At 40.8% G+C, this 13,347-nt stretch overlaps 1 protein-coding gene across 1 annotated transcript; it reads right to left on the reverse strand.

Annotated features, from left to right (window-relative positions):
* Positions 1-10,143: 10,143 nt before the first annotated feature.
* cfap73 (cilia and flagella associated protein 73) lies at positions 10,144-12,442 on the reverse strand. Its single transcript, XM_041042872.1, has 7 exons — positions 12,364-12,442; positions 12,135-12,264; positions 11,655-11,747; positions 11,363-11,554; positions 10,635-10,856; positions 10,371-10,529; positions 10,144-10,278 (listed from the first exon to the last, which is right to left on the reverse strand). The coding sequence occupies exons 1-7, from the start codon at positions 12,402-12,404 to the stop codon at positions 10,153-10,155; spliced, it is 963 nt and encodes a 320-aa protein (XP_040898806.1). The 5' UTR covers positions 12,405-12,442; the 3' UTR covers positions 10,144-10,152.
* Between the last annotated feature and the right edge of the window lie 905 nt (positions 12,443-13,347).

Below are 13,347 nucleotides of genomic sequence, written 5' to 3' on the forward strand. Positions count from 1 at the left end.
AAAGAGGGCATGAGGTTGAGGATGAAAATAACAAACGGGGAGAGAGGATGAAAATAACAAACGGGAAGAGAGGATGAAAATAAACGGGGCATGAGGATGAAAATAAACGGCATGAGGTTTAGGATGAAAATAACAAACGGGGAAAGAGGATAGAAACAAAGAGATGATGAGGATTAAAATAAACTGGGAGAGAGGATTAAAATAACAAACTGGGAGAGAGGATGAAAATAACAAACGGGGCAAGAGGATAGAAACAAAGAGATGATGAGGATTAAAATAAACTGGGAGACAGGATTAAAATAACAAACTGGGAGAGAGGATGAAAATAACAAACGGGGCATGAGGATGGAACTAGCAAAGAGATGATGAGAATTAAAATAAATGGGGAGAGAGGATGAAAATAACAAACTGGGCATGAGGATGAAAATAAACAGGGCATGAGGTTTAGGATGAAAATAACAAACGGGGCAAGAGGATAGAAATAAAGAGATGATGAGGATTAAAATAACAAACAGGGCATGAAGATGAAAATAACAAACAGGGCCTGAGGATGGAAGTAGCAAAGAGGGCATGAGGTTGAGGATGAAAATAACAAACGGGGAGAGAGGATGAAAATAATAAACGGGAAGAGAGGATGAAAATAAACGGGGCATGAGGATGAAAATAAACGGCATGAGGTTTAGGATGAAAATAAACGGGGCAAGAGGATAGAAACAAAGAGATGATGAGGATTAAAATAAACTGGGAGAGAGGATTAAAATAACAAACTGGGAGAGAGGATGAAAATAACAAACGGGGCAAGAGGATAGAAACAAAGAGATGATGAGGATTAAAATAAACTGGGAGAGAGGATTAAAATAACAAACTGGGAGAGAGGATGAAAATAACAAACGGGGAATGAGGATGGAACTAGCAAAGAGATGATGAGAATTAAAATAAATGGGGAGAGAGGATGAAAATAACAAACTGGGCATGAGGATGAAAATAAACAGGGCATGAGGTTTAGGATGAAAATAACAAACGGGGCAAGAGGATAGAAATAAAGAGATGATGAGGATTAAAATAACAAACAGGGTATGAGGATAAAAATAAGAAACCGGACATGAGGATGGAACTAGCAAACGGGGCATGAGGATGGAACTAGCAAAAAGGGCATGAGGATGAGGATGGAACTAGCAAATAGGGTATGAAGATGAAAATAACCGGGGCAAGAGGATAGAACTAAGAAAGACAGGATGAGGATGAAAATAACAAACGGGGCATAAGAATGAGGATGAGGATGAAAAATAGAAATGTGGCATGAGGATGGAAATAAAGAGGGCAAGAGGATCAAAATAACAAAGAGGGCATGAGGATCAAAATAACAAAGAGGGCATGAGGATCAAAATAACACAGTAGGGAAATAAAAAAAATACAAGAAGCAGAGGCACGGTGGCTGACAGCAGTGATGGTTCGGCGAACATCCAAACCACATATTAAAGAAAAAGCAGACTTACAGTTTGTAGATCTACCTGGAAAAAAAAGAAGAAGAAAACAGTTAGTGTGAGTCGAGTCTGGAGCCTCTGTTGTTTTCAGGTTTGGTCTTTTCCTGACTGAAGTTCATGATGGTGTATGTGTGTGGTATTTTATCTCACTCTCTCTTTACTGAGTATCTACTCCACCACGTTACCCTGAGTTAACCAGGTTAACACACCTGACAGTAGGGTTGGGCAGTAATAAGGTATTAAGGTAATCAGGTATACGGTCGTCTTAAAAATAGCAACGGTATCAGTTTCAATACGTCAGTAAAAAATATAAAATGCACTTATATAGGAGATCAGGATTAAACATTAAACATCATTTATTTAATGCCTTATGTGGTTGAACTTTCAGTTTTACTTCAGTAGTACATAGAATATAATATGTTTTACTTTTCGAGACATTTGATAAAGTTTATGAACGTGACGTCATTACGTGACAGCACGGAGAAGAGAAAGAAAGATGTCTAGTCGCACAACAAGTGACTATCCATTCAGTTTGTGAACAGTGCAGGCACAAGCCAATACTTTGCTGAGCCTCACGGTCATCATTTTTATTTCACAACATGACCGGCAGGTTTTCAATTTACCGGACAAATGTTTTTATTAAATATTTGTATTATCTGAATTTATAGAGCTTGAGGATGTATGAGAATGATATCAAAGTATGTCAGTTTAGAATCTTTTTATTGAAACATATAGGCTATATCAGATAAAATAAGGGCCGTCAACTGACTCCCATGCCTCACTTCTAAAATAAATATTGCACAAAGCTGCGCTCTTTGAACATGAATATAAAGAAAGTATTCTCAAATAAAACCCATCTGGACTGACTCATACCGTTTTAATAACATGGCGTGCTGCCAACTGAAAAAAGTCCGTTCGCTATATGCGTTTTCAATGCAATAAAAACTATATTAATATTAAAAGATCCCTTGACATGTTTCAGACTTTTTCTAATGCATATTTGCTGCAGTTAATTGAAGGCTACGGCAGCTGAATTAAAATCTAAAGTATGCAATGTCTCTCCGCAACTTGCAATGCGCATTATACAATAGGCGCCGTTTGAATGCGGCTCTGCAGAGAGAAACCTCTGTGCTGGCACACTGGAGACGGGGATCACGGGAGCTATCTTGGCCAGTTTAGCCCACTCAGGGTAGATTTCGCTGAAATCTCTAATGAGAAATTCGCTGTTGATAAGTTCAAGCCTCCAGAATCACGGAGAAGCGATGGCGTCTTGTTGCGCACTTGTGGCATCTATGAGCGGCTGTAGCTGCAGCCGACTTGTCCTCATTTGTAATGTCTTTGACTCAAAATTCAGATTGTACTTGTAGGGAATATTTTCACCTGAGATTCTGGCCGGCGGGGTTAGAAAATACCGGCAGAGTTTAACGGAAACCCAGGTCGCGGTAATAACGTATACCGGGGCAAAATGTGGAGGAGGTTTGACGGTGTGAAGGTTTGAATACGGCCCTACTTTACCTGAAAGCTCTCATTTTGATACTAACTTTAGGCTAACTAGTAGCTACTTCAGCAGACCGACAGGTGTCACTGACCTCTCTGGATTAGTTTAAGTTCCACATGAATCTAAACGAGGTCGAGTCGGCGTCTCAGTCCTTCTCCTGCCTTCATCACCAGAGGAGCCGTTTCTCTGTTAAATTAAAGAGAAAAGTCAGTTAGTCTGAATCCAGACCTGAGGCCTGGACCACAAGGCAGGACCTGTGGTTAGCCGGCTAACTTGAGGTTTAAGCCTGAACTCTCAGGGTTATGGCGGCGGTCCACCTTTAACAGGTGTGCATCACCAAGCTAACTTGGCCCGGCTCCTGAGCTGGAAAGTCCTCTGGAGGACCGAGGCACATAGTGATGTGACTCAGTTAATTCACCACTTCACCCAGTTTAGACTCAACCTCAGGCCTTCGGCAGCTACAGGAACATGAACCAGCGTGGAGACGCGCTCACCTGGCGGTAATGACAGTGATGGCCGACTCATGGCGTCACTGGCCTGAGCGAGCGACACTTCGGATCCGGGTTCTGAAGTCTCGCCGCTCGCCCACATTCTTTACAGGACTCGGTCTCTCTGGCTCTGTCAGGTTCGGGGGTTTAACTTCAGTCCGGCACCCACGCGGTTTTATTGGCGTCTGACGTCACACGCTTGGCAGTCGCGCGCTGTGGCGCGTTGAAAGAAAGAGTAAAACTTTCCCCGCACACAAATGTCCGGTACCTGGACTAAACTCCGATAGAGTCCTAGTGCCCTCGTCTCTCTGTTGGTGTAAACCGAGTGTCAGTGGATGCGCACCTTTTAAAAGGTTTCCCGCGCGGGATTCTAATTCTAATTGGTTTGTGGCTGCACCTGACCAGGGGGAGGGCGGAGCAACACAAAAAAAAAAACATACTTCACACACCCCCCTGTGTGTGAGCTGTTCACACATGGGGGGATTCAAACACACAGAACTTTATTGAAACCTTAACAAATGGCAGGACGCTGTAAATGTTCTGATCAGCTGATTATTTCACCATCTCACTGGCTCTGACTCTGAAGTGATGCTGGGTGGAGACCACCACAACTTCATCATCGGCCTCAGCCAACCACTGCTCAGCCTCGGTGGGTTGTGCTGTTGCCATGGAAACAGGGAGGTCACTTCCTGTCAGCGGAGTTCAAATGTTAAGTTAATAAACAGAATCAAATACAGCAACAGCAACAATCAGCACCACATAACTGTAACTGATAACAACAGAGATGTTGTGGAATATTTCACTTATTGATTGATTGATTGATCACTGTGAGGACAATGATTCAGAGTGTTACCTGTGGGTCTGTGGCGATATAAAGACACATTGAGAAGGGTGGAGACGAAGTGCGGACAGAACACCACCAGGTGGCAGAGCAGTCTGAAGACAAGCTGGAGGGGGGCGGAGCTAAGAGGCGAGGCTAAGCCAGAGTTCACAGGGGCTGAGGCTTCATCTGTAGAGTCCCACCTGGTCAGGTGAATACGTGGATGAAACGAGTGATGAAGTCAAAGTGAAGCCCCTGACCTGAGAGGTTCAGGAGTCCACAAAAACACGTGCCCACACGTGTGTTTGGACACATATGACAGTTCGGGGTTTTCCTGTTGACTTCCGAACAGTCACAGTCTGATCACAGCAGACTGGACATTAGAGGAACTGCAGCTCAACACACGTCAGCTCTGACATACGACGTCTGCAGGTGACTGATGTTAAATGCAGCTCACCTGAATTCTGAGCTCAGTTATTGGTTATAGACAAACTGTCACTAATTGTTGATGTTCTCCACTATAACAGTGAAATCAATGTGGAGGTTTCCATCAGCTGTTAATGTTTCTTCAGTTTTAGATGGAGATTTTTCCTCCACCTGAACTTTAACCTCGTTTTTATTTCTTATATTTTATTGAATCATTGATTCTGTTTAGGAAACATTTTGTTATCAGACGCAGGCCCGGCCCTAACCAATTTGGCGGCCTAGGCAAGATTTTAGTTGACGCCCCCCTTGCATCACAGTAAATTCCACTGCTAGTGTACATATACTCACAAGAAACTGAATAGCTTTGTCTTAGACATTCTTTTATTGAAATAAAGAAATTGCACATTCAAAACACTTAGAACAGTGTAAACGAGTGATAAAAATTAACTTGTAAATAGAATATAAATAAGGAACTGCACAAAATAAGATAGTAAAAACCAGTGTGCACAAAAATTAAAAGAATTTAAATAAAAATAAAAAAATATAAAAAAGTGATCTTACAAAGACCTCTAGGGGTGTTTTTTGGTACTGCCTTAGCTTAAACTATTCAAAAACTACACCACCACCTCCTCAATCTCACATAATCGGCTACAGCTTTACCCTCCTGGTCTTTCTTGCAGCAGTCACACATTGCACATTCAAAATACTTAGGGCCTAGAAAAGTGTAAACGAGTGATATAAATTAACTTGTAAATACAATATAAATAAGGCACTGCACAAAAATAAGATATTAAAGAAACCAGTGTGCACAAAAATTACAAGGATTTAAATTAAAAAAAATATATATATAAAAAGGTGATCTTGCAAAGACCTCTAGTGTTTTTGGGTTTTGTTTTTTTTTTTGGTATTGCCTTAGCTTAAACTATTTAAAAACTACACCACCACCTCCTCAATCTCACATAACCTGCTACAGCTTTACTCTCCTGGTCTTTCTTGCAGCAAGGTCATCTACAACATCATCATATGACAACTGATTTGAGACCACATGGTTTATGCTTATGATGGCAAGTCCACTGAGACGTTCTTGCATCATAGTAGACCTCAGATAAGTTTTAATTAGTTTGAGCTTAGAGCAGCTTCGTTTAGCAGCAGCAACTGTAACAGGAAGAGTGGCAGAGATTCTCAAAGCAACCCACATGTTGGGGTAAATTTCTGTCAGCTTCTTCTCATAGAGGAAGGTCAAAAGTTCCATGGTTGTCATATTCTTTGATGGCAATGGTGGGAAATTCTGCATTTCCTTTGCAAGTTCTGTGCCATCAATGTCAGGCTGGCTGTCATGGGTCAGAGCAGTACTTAGGGTGTGACACTTCTGTAGCAGGTCCTCTTTTTCTAAGATGGGGAAATCAAGGGGCACAGCAAAGGTGTTATTCACCTCTCCAAGATTCTGAAATCTCTCATCAAGTGAAGAGATGGCAGTATCCACAACCACATTAAAAAATGTGGTTTCCATTTTTCTTAGTGCATCTTGTATGGGCTCATCTGGAGACTCATAGCCAGCCTTTTTGTGGTTCTCAAACGCTTTTGTTTGAGTTCAGCCTCCACATTCATCTCTTCACACATCTCCTTTGCAGTTGTCTGTGCATCAGAAAACCCAGTGTTTCTGTAAGTGGTGAGGGAATCTCTGGTTTTCTTCAGCAAGTTGACAGCCACACCAAGCTGCATGGAGGGTGACTGCATCAGTTTACTGACATACTGGATCTTGCTGAGAATGTCATACCATATAGCTGTGCAAATGCAAAAGCGATAGGATCCAATCTCCTCAGCCAAAGACTGGGCTTCAGCTCTCACCACAGGGTCTGCAGTTGTTTCCCTCACCTCCAGAAGTGCCTCCCTGACTTGCCCAGCCTGATACCTTACTGCTTCAATGCTTTTTATCCTGCTTTCCCTTCTGGTCTCAGACCATGATTTCAGAGTGATTTTCACATATTTCAGGAGGACATCCCACCTATGGGTGGAGGCTGAGAAGAGCTTGAATAATTTTGTTAAATGCCCAAAGTAGTTAAGGGCATCTGGTGAGCTTTTTACAGCATCAGCTACTACCAGATTTAAAGCGTGGGCACCACATGGGACAAAAAAAGCTCTTGAGTTCAGCTGAAGCAACTTTGCCTGAACACCTTTATTTTTTCCCTTCATGTTGGCCCGATTGTCAAATGGGATGTTGAGTTTCTCTAGCCTTTTTAGGATTAGAGATGACAAATGTTGTCCTGTTGACTGCTCTGCAACAAGAAAGCCCAAGAAATGCTCCTTAACTCGAGGTACGTCTTCTTGTGACACTATCCTGACTATGACAGAGAGTTGTTCCTTATGACTCAGATCAGGGGTGCAATCCAAAATGATGGAGAAATGTTTGGATACTTTGATCTCTTTCACAATGCGTTCTATTATTTTAGAACTGATGGAGTCTATCAGTTCATTTTGGACTGCCAGCTCCACTTTCCACCCTACTGACATGCTGCTTCATCACTGGATCAAATTTGGCCATAAGCTCCACCTCTTTCAGAAAATTTCCATTGTCTGGTTTATTTAATGTGTCTGTGGAACCCCTAAGAGCCATGTTTCTTTCAGCTAAAGACTGAATTATTGCCACCAATCGATGTAGAACATCACGCCACCTTTTCCTCTCTGCCTCAGCAAGTGCCATCTCTTGTCTATCTATTGTGAGCCCTTTCGCTATACAGACCTCTAAGTCCTTCTATGTTGTCATGTGAGCATTATGCTCCTGGCTATCCTCATGGACCTTCAGCAAGTGACTTGCATTTTTCCAGTCCTTTAGTCCTTCCCTAGTCAGCTTGTACTCTCTTTTAGAAAAAAGTTTGCAACAGAAGCAGTGCAAGCTATCATCTTTCTTAGAGTACATAAGCCAACTCCTTCTGACTTTTTCTCCATTGACTAAGACTCTGTTAAAATAGTCATGTTGACACCTTCATCCGTCCTTTTGTTTAGGGAATGTGAAGGTGTTTCCAATTTGAAATGGACCACTGTTCTTACATTATCAGTTAGAGGAGATGGCCAGTCCGCCAGGTCTATTGGAGCAGCAGAAGGTCCGCTTGATACTGCTACATCAATGCTGGATTGTGTTGCTGAGGTGGAGACAACAGGAGGAGGAGTGCCTGATGCTGCTGCATCACTGCTGGATTGGGTTGCAGAGGTGGAGGCGGCAGGAGGATTGGCAAGGGTGGGACTGAGGAATCTCAGCAGTGCATCTGAAGAGAGGAGTATGTGAATGTGGTAAACCGAATGTTACTGAATGATAACCTCTGTAATGTAATGATAGAGCTAGAGAATTAGAACCAGAGAATAAGAAGCAGAGCCACGAGCTGTAGGCATGTTGAGTTGTAGACAATAAACAGCATCAAGTCAAAGAAAGGCATTCATTCGTGTGGTAATTGCTTCAAACGTAGGATATCACAGTAACACCAGTCTTATAATAAACACATGATTTCAAGAATAAAATAAAATGAAATAATATAAATGAAAAACATGAAGAAATACATGCATGATGTAGACTGTGCTGTACAGTATAATATACAATGCACTTTTTCTGATATGCAAATTAAATTAGTAATTCATATAGGCCTATTAGTAATGAAATCGATTTTATTGTCATTACAGTGAAATGCTACTTGGCAGAATGCAAAGAATCAATAAAGTGCAGTATAGTATAGCATGTGGGAATGTACACTGATATAAAGTTTAACACTATAAACACACTTTTGACGATATTAACACAACAAACAGCTAGGCTTACACCTATAATATATAAAGGAGTGGGAAATGAATAGCATTTTGATTAACTATTACAAGCTGGGAAAACGTGAGCTAACCTGATATCAAAATGTGAAATTTAATACATGCTGAATAAATGTAATATTTACACATTTACCTGAAGAAGGTATGGTGGAAATAGTTACATTACTATTTTCCATAACAGCTTAGGCACTTCCATAACATAAACTGACGTTAACAGCCTAGTGCTGGCTATTTATTTATTAGCTGAATATGTTATGCTAATGGTTAATGACGTTATCAATCATTGTTCTGTATTGCAACAGAAAAATAATATCATGACATCATCTTTACAGTAACATTACCTCTGTCTTTGTTGCGTTTTTCCTCCTCTTCTTTTCTTTTTTTCCTCCCCTGGGCACCAGACAGTTTGGGGCGTTTTGACATTGTCCAATTTTACGTTGTATGAGCTTGTTGTTGACGCATCATCAAAAAAACGAACATCCTTCCCAAGTAGTAGGGTTTGGACCTCTGTCTGGTGTGCACATTTAAAAACTGGATCCAAGAGCCATTTCAATCATTTATTTGGGAAAGATGGATGGGTGAAGGGATGAATGGACGATTTTCTGTATAAAGGAATACATAATTAAATACTGCCATACATGTCACAACCAGCTAAGTGAACAAAGGGAAATAATCTGCTTACATTTTTTATGCATCCACCGAAGGCCTAAAAGGAGTAATGCTCTGTCACATAATCTATTTAAACAAGGAAATTAATATACAACAAATGTTACTCAACAGAATTGGGTATAAATAAACTCAAATATAAGCAAAGGCAAACAAAACAGCAGATAATATGGAGTGACTTACTGGTGTGGCAGCATGGCTGAGAACAAAGGGGGATCTGTGGAGAACACACAGCCTTTTATCACCTACTTAGCTCCTCCCCCGTTCAGGTGAGCATTTCCACCCACACCCACACACTGTCTAACTAAACTCTCTGGATATGAGATTCTTTAACAAAGACATAATAATAACTAGTTTTAAGAATAGTGGAAGTTTTTTTTCACCTGATTTCTGGTGCCCCCTGGAGGAATGGCGGCATTAGCATTTGCCTATATTGCCTATAGCACGGGCCGGCCCTGGTCATGCAGACAGCAACAACAGCTATTTGATGATGGTACTAGATATACAGTATTCTTTAGGTTAAAACAACTCAACTTAAAATGGGCAATTACAACGTAAGAACCATTTCAGAATTTATAATTAATGCACATTAATGTCAGCAAGGACAAACATCCTACTGACCACAAAAATGTCTGCTAATTTTACACCCAATCCTGACACTTGTTCATTACTGACAGAATAAATATAAAGTAACTGCAAAGCAGATCCAACTGAGAATTCTTGTCAAAAAAATGAGTCAGTTGCTGACTGCATTCTTCATTGTCTTGACTTTATAGAAGTTCATTGTCTTTAAAGTTCATTTAACTCACAATAAGAAAACTGAACACAATTAGAACAACGTTTACCATTAGAATAACTGAGAAAACTTTATTTATGAATTGAAAAATATTAACAATTCTACTTCAGAAAAATCGGTGTTAAAGCAGCATAGAAACATATGCTCAAGTGCAAATTGAAATATCACTTTTTAGAGTGAGCTGTGATGGGCATTTTACCCGTGTTTCTTTTCTGCCTGTTGCTGTGTCTCTGCGAGGAAGTGTGATATTGTTTCACTATGTCTTCATGGTCCAGGATGAACATTTTGATCTAAGAGGGAGACAGTAGGAGACAGTATGTCACAATGATCTTTTGTTCTGTTGCTCTGTCTGTCACCATCTCTGCTCTGTCAGAGTACATACCTTGTCCAGCTGTTTCTCTGTGTCATTTATATCGACACCTTCATTTTCTCCTAACTGGCCATCTGTCGCTTCATAGAGGTTGAGGGTCGCCATCTTAATCTGGCCCAGCAGCACAACTTTCTTCATAGCAGTTTCCTCAATGTGGTTCCACCTCTTTTCCTGTATGAAGTACATGGATGAAGATGCCAGTTCAGCCTTCAAGCAACATTTGATCTGGTCTATGTGCTCTGACATCAAACACTGATTTAGGATTATGTGTGGTACCCAGACTAGAGCTTCGGAGAGTGTGTTCTCCAGCTCGGTCTGGAGCTGGGACAGTTCGTTGAACTTTTGCAGCCGTTTCACAGCATGCTGATCCTCGAGTGCCACCATTGTTTTTCTCAGCTGGTCAACCTGCTCCTCCTCCTTACTCAGCCTCTGACAGAGCTTGTCTCTCAAGTGGAGTTGTCTTTCCAATTGTCCTGCCAGCGAATTCACATCTTTGAACTGTAACACACACATTAAGAGTGACAGGGTTTTCCATAATGTTTCATGGCAGAGGTGGGCAAACTCAGCTGAAACAAAGACCACTCCTGCTAACATCACACAAACTCACAACACCCTTCTGCAATAAAACATCAACCTGTTGGGAGAAAGAGCCAGAGGTGCTATTTCACAGTGTGGCTACTGTTTAAGTCATCATCAAGAGACAAGGTGAATCAAGATTTAGATTTAGGGTGGCTTACCACTATGACTAAACGGTTTCCAGGGATCAAAACTAGCTTCGAACCCTCAGTGAAATTTTTCAGTTACAAAATACTTACATCACACTGAAGGGGTTGTGTGAGGAAAGCTGATGAGCATCTTATGCTTTTAGAACAGCAAAAATATGAGTTATGTGTAATAAACTATAACTCACAGTTTAGGAGTTGACATACAATGCAAAAATATCTTTTTGTGATTTCATCACACGTCTGTCTGCCATGTAAAAATCCTCGCTGTAGTCATCCTACCGTAGTCGTTTTCAATATCTGCTCCATGATGTCCCGGTACACTGTGTGTCTTTGCACCTCACGCTCAACCTTCCGTTTCTGCTCTATCAGTTCGGCCTTCTCCTTCTTCAGCTTCTCTATCTCTTCAACCATTTGAAGCACCTCTTTCCTCTCCCTTTCTGCGTCCTCAACAGCTTGGTCAGTGGCTGCATTCTGCACAGGAGATATAGTGATTTTAGTCATCCAGATCCAGCCGTGAAGCCGAAATCCAATGTGTACGGTCTAAAATAGTTGTGTGTAAAATGTACTGTACCTTGAGAAAAATATCAAAGCTTAAGTTCTCCTCCTGCAGTTCCCGGTAGTGCTTCTGCAGCTCATTTATGCGCTGATTCAGACTCTCCAACCTCTACATGAAAACACACAGCAAAAACAGATTTTGCTTAAAAATATTAGTTGATTCTCAAATGCGTCATCAGTGACTTTCCTTTTGACTGAAAGATGATTTCTTTGGCATCTTTGATTACCAAAAAGAAGGTGGAGGCATTTTTTCCCAATTGATCGTATTTTTCAATAGTCAGTGAGTTTTTTATTTAAATTGAGTTGAAGAGGTATTTTGATTTGATTCCTTGAAGTCTTCCACAAACGTTAAAGTTATGAAGACTGTGCGTTAATTTAAACGGTTTTCCGAGATTTGTGTTTATGTGTTTGATTAACCTGTTATGTTATTATTTACTTGTTTATGTTGCTCCTTGTGCCCTTTAATAAAGCACTGATAAACCAAACTTTTAGCCACCTGTTTGGAGTCATCTGACACTGCTTCAAGGTCTTCCTTCTCCCGGCGTTTCTTCAGTTGTTCAAAGCTGAAAACGGTCTCATCGTCAAGCGCTCCTGTCATCACAAGGCCGGACCCCGCAGGCTGCCCCCTGTTCACACACAAGCATAGTAGAAAGTTATTAACATTGATCGCTCTGATTGATCCTGGCCGGGCTTCACACGCTCGGACTCCACACTCACAAACTCACCGCGAAGCCTTCTCCGGACGGATGGGCCTGGAAAGTCTCATGATTTTCAGATTTTTCTTCAAAGTTTTAGCTCTTTCTTTCTCTTAATCGTTGGTTAAAAGTTTGGTTTTTTTTTTTACGAGCGTGCGTTTCCAACAGCGCCGCCCACCACCGTCTTCCTCCAACCCCCTTGTTTCTATGGTAACACAAACCAGGGGATCTTTAAAGGCACAAAGGCACAATCCGGGATTTCAGTGCAAAGGAAAAACGCGCCACCTACAACTTCAAAACAATTTCTTAAAACGTAATCTTCAAGGCAGAATCTATTACAACTGCGAACATTAGCCGATTAATCAGTTAGAAATTCTAAAGAAGACCAAAGAAACATTCCCACAAAAAACTTTGAGAACATGATCGTTATACTGAGTTGATCTATGAGTCCATATTAGTTATAACATGCCAAACATTTGATGGTTTCAGCTTTTGAAATATCCCTTCAGACATTTTTAGATAGATATAAAAATACTCAGAAGCTTTGAAAAATAATGTGTGCATGATTTGGCTTTTCCTTGCAAACATTAAACAAACAAACGATTATCTATGTAGTTGAAAATTCTTTAGAGCACATTTACTCTTCTTTCCCATTAGATGAATCCAGATGAATCTTGTACTTCACTTTCATACTGAATATCTGACCACCTACAACACTATTAATTTCCATCACATTTCTCAATACTGCAGCTCATTCCATACTAACACTGTACTGTGACTACTACTTACTAGCATAAGGCTTTCCTTTGAGTATAACGTTTAGTACAGTGTCCCATCTTATTTTATATGTCTGTAGAGACAAATGTCAGTGTAGATCACCTGTGGGTTTTGAAATAAGTCAGCCTCTCTTCGTCTCCAGAGTGAGCCAAATACACACAGTTTTCAACCATGATTAACCTACAAAATCTCTAAACACAAAGCTACAAGGAGAAACATGGCTCTGCCTGCAGGGGG

This window comes from Toxotes jaculatrix, chromosome 7, assembly GCF_017976425.1.
Source record: "Toxotes jaculatrix isolate fToxJac2 chromosome 7, fToxJac2.pri, whole genome shotgun sequence".
In the NCBI taxonomy this organism is placed as follows: Eukaryota; Metazoa; Chordata; class Actinopteri; family Toxotidae; genus Toxotes; species Toxotes jaculatrix.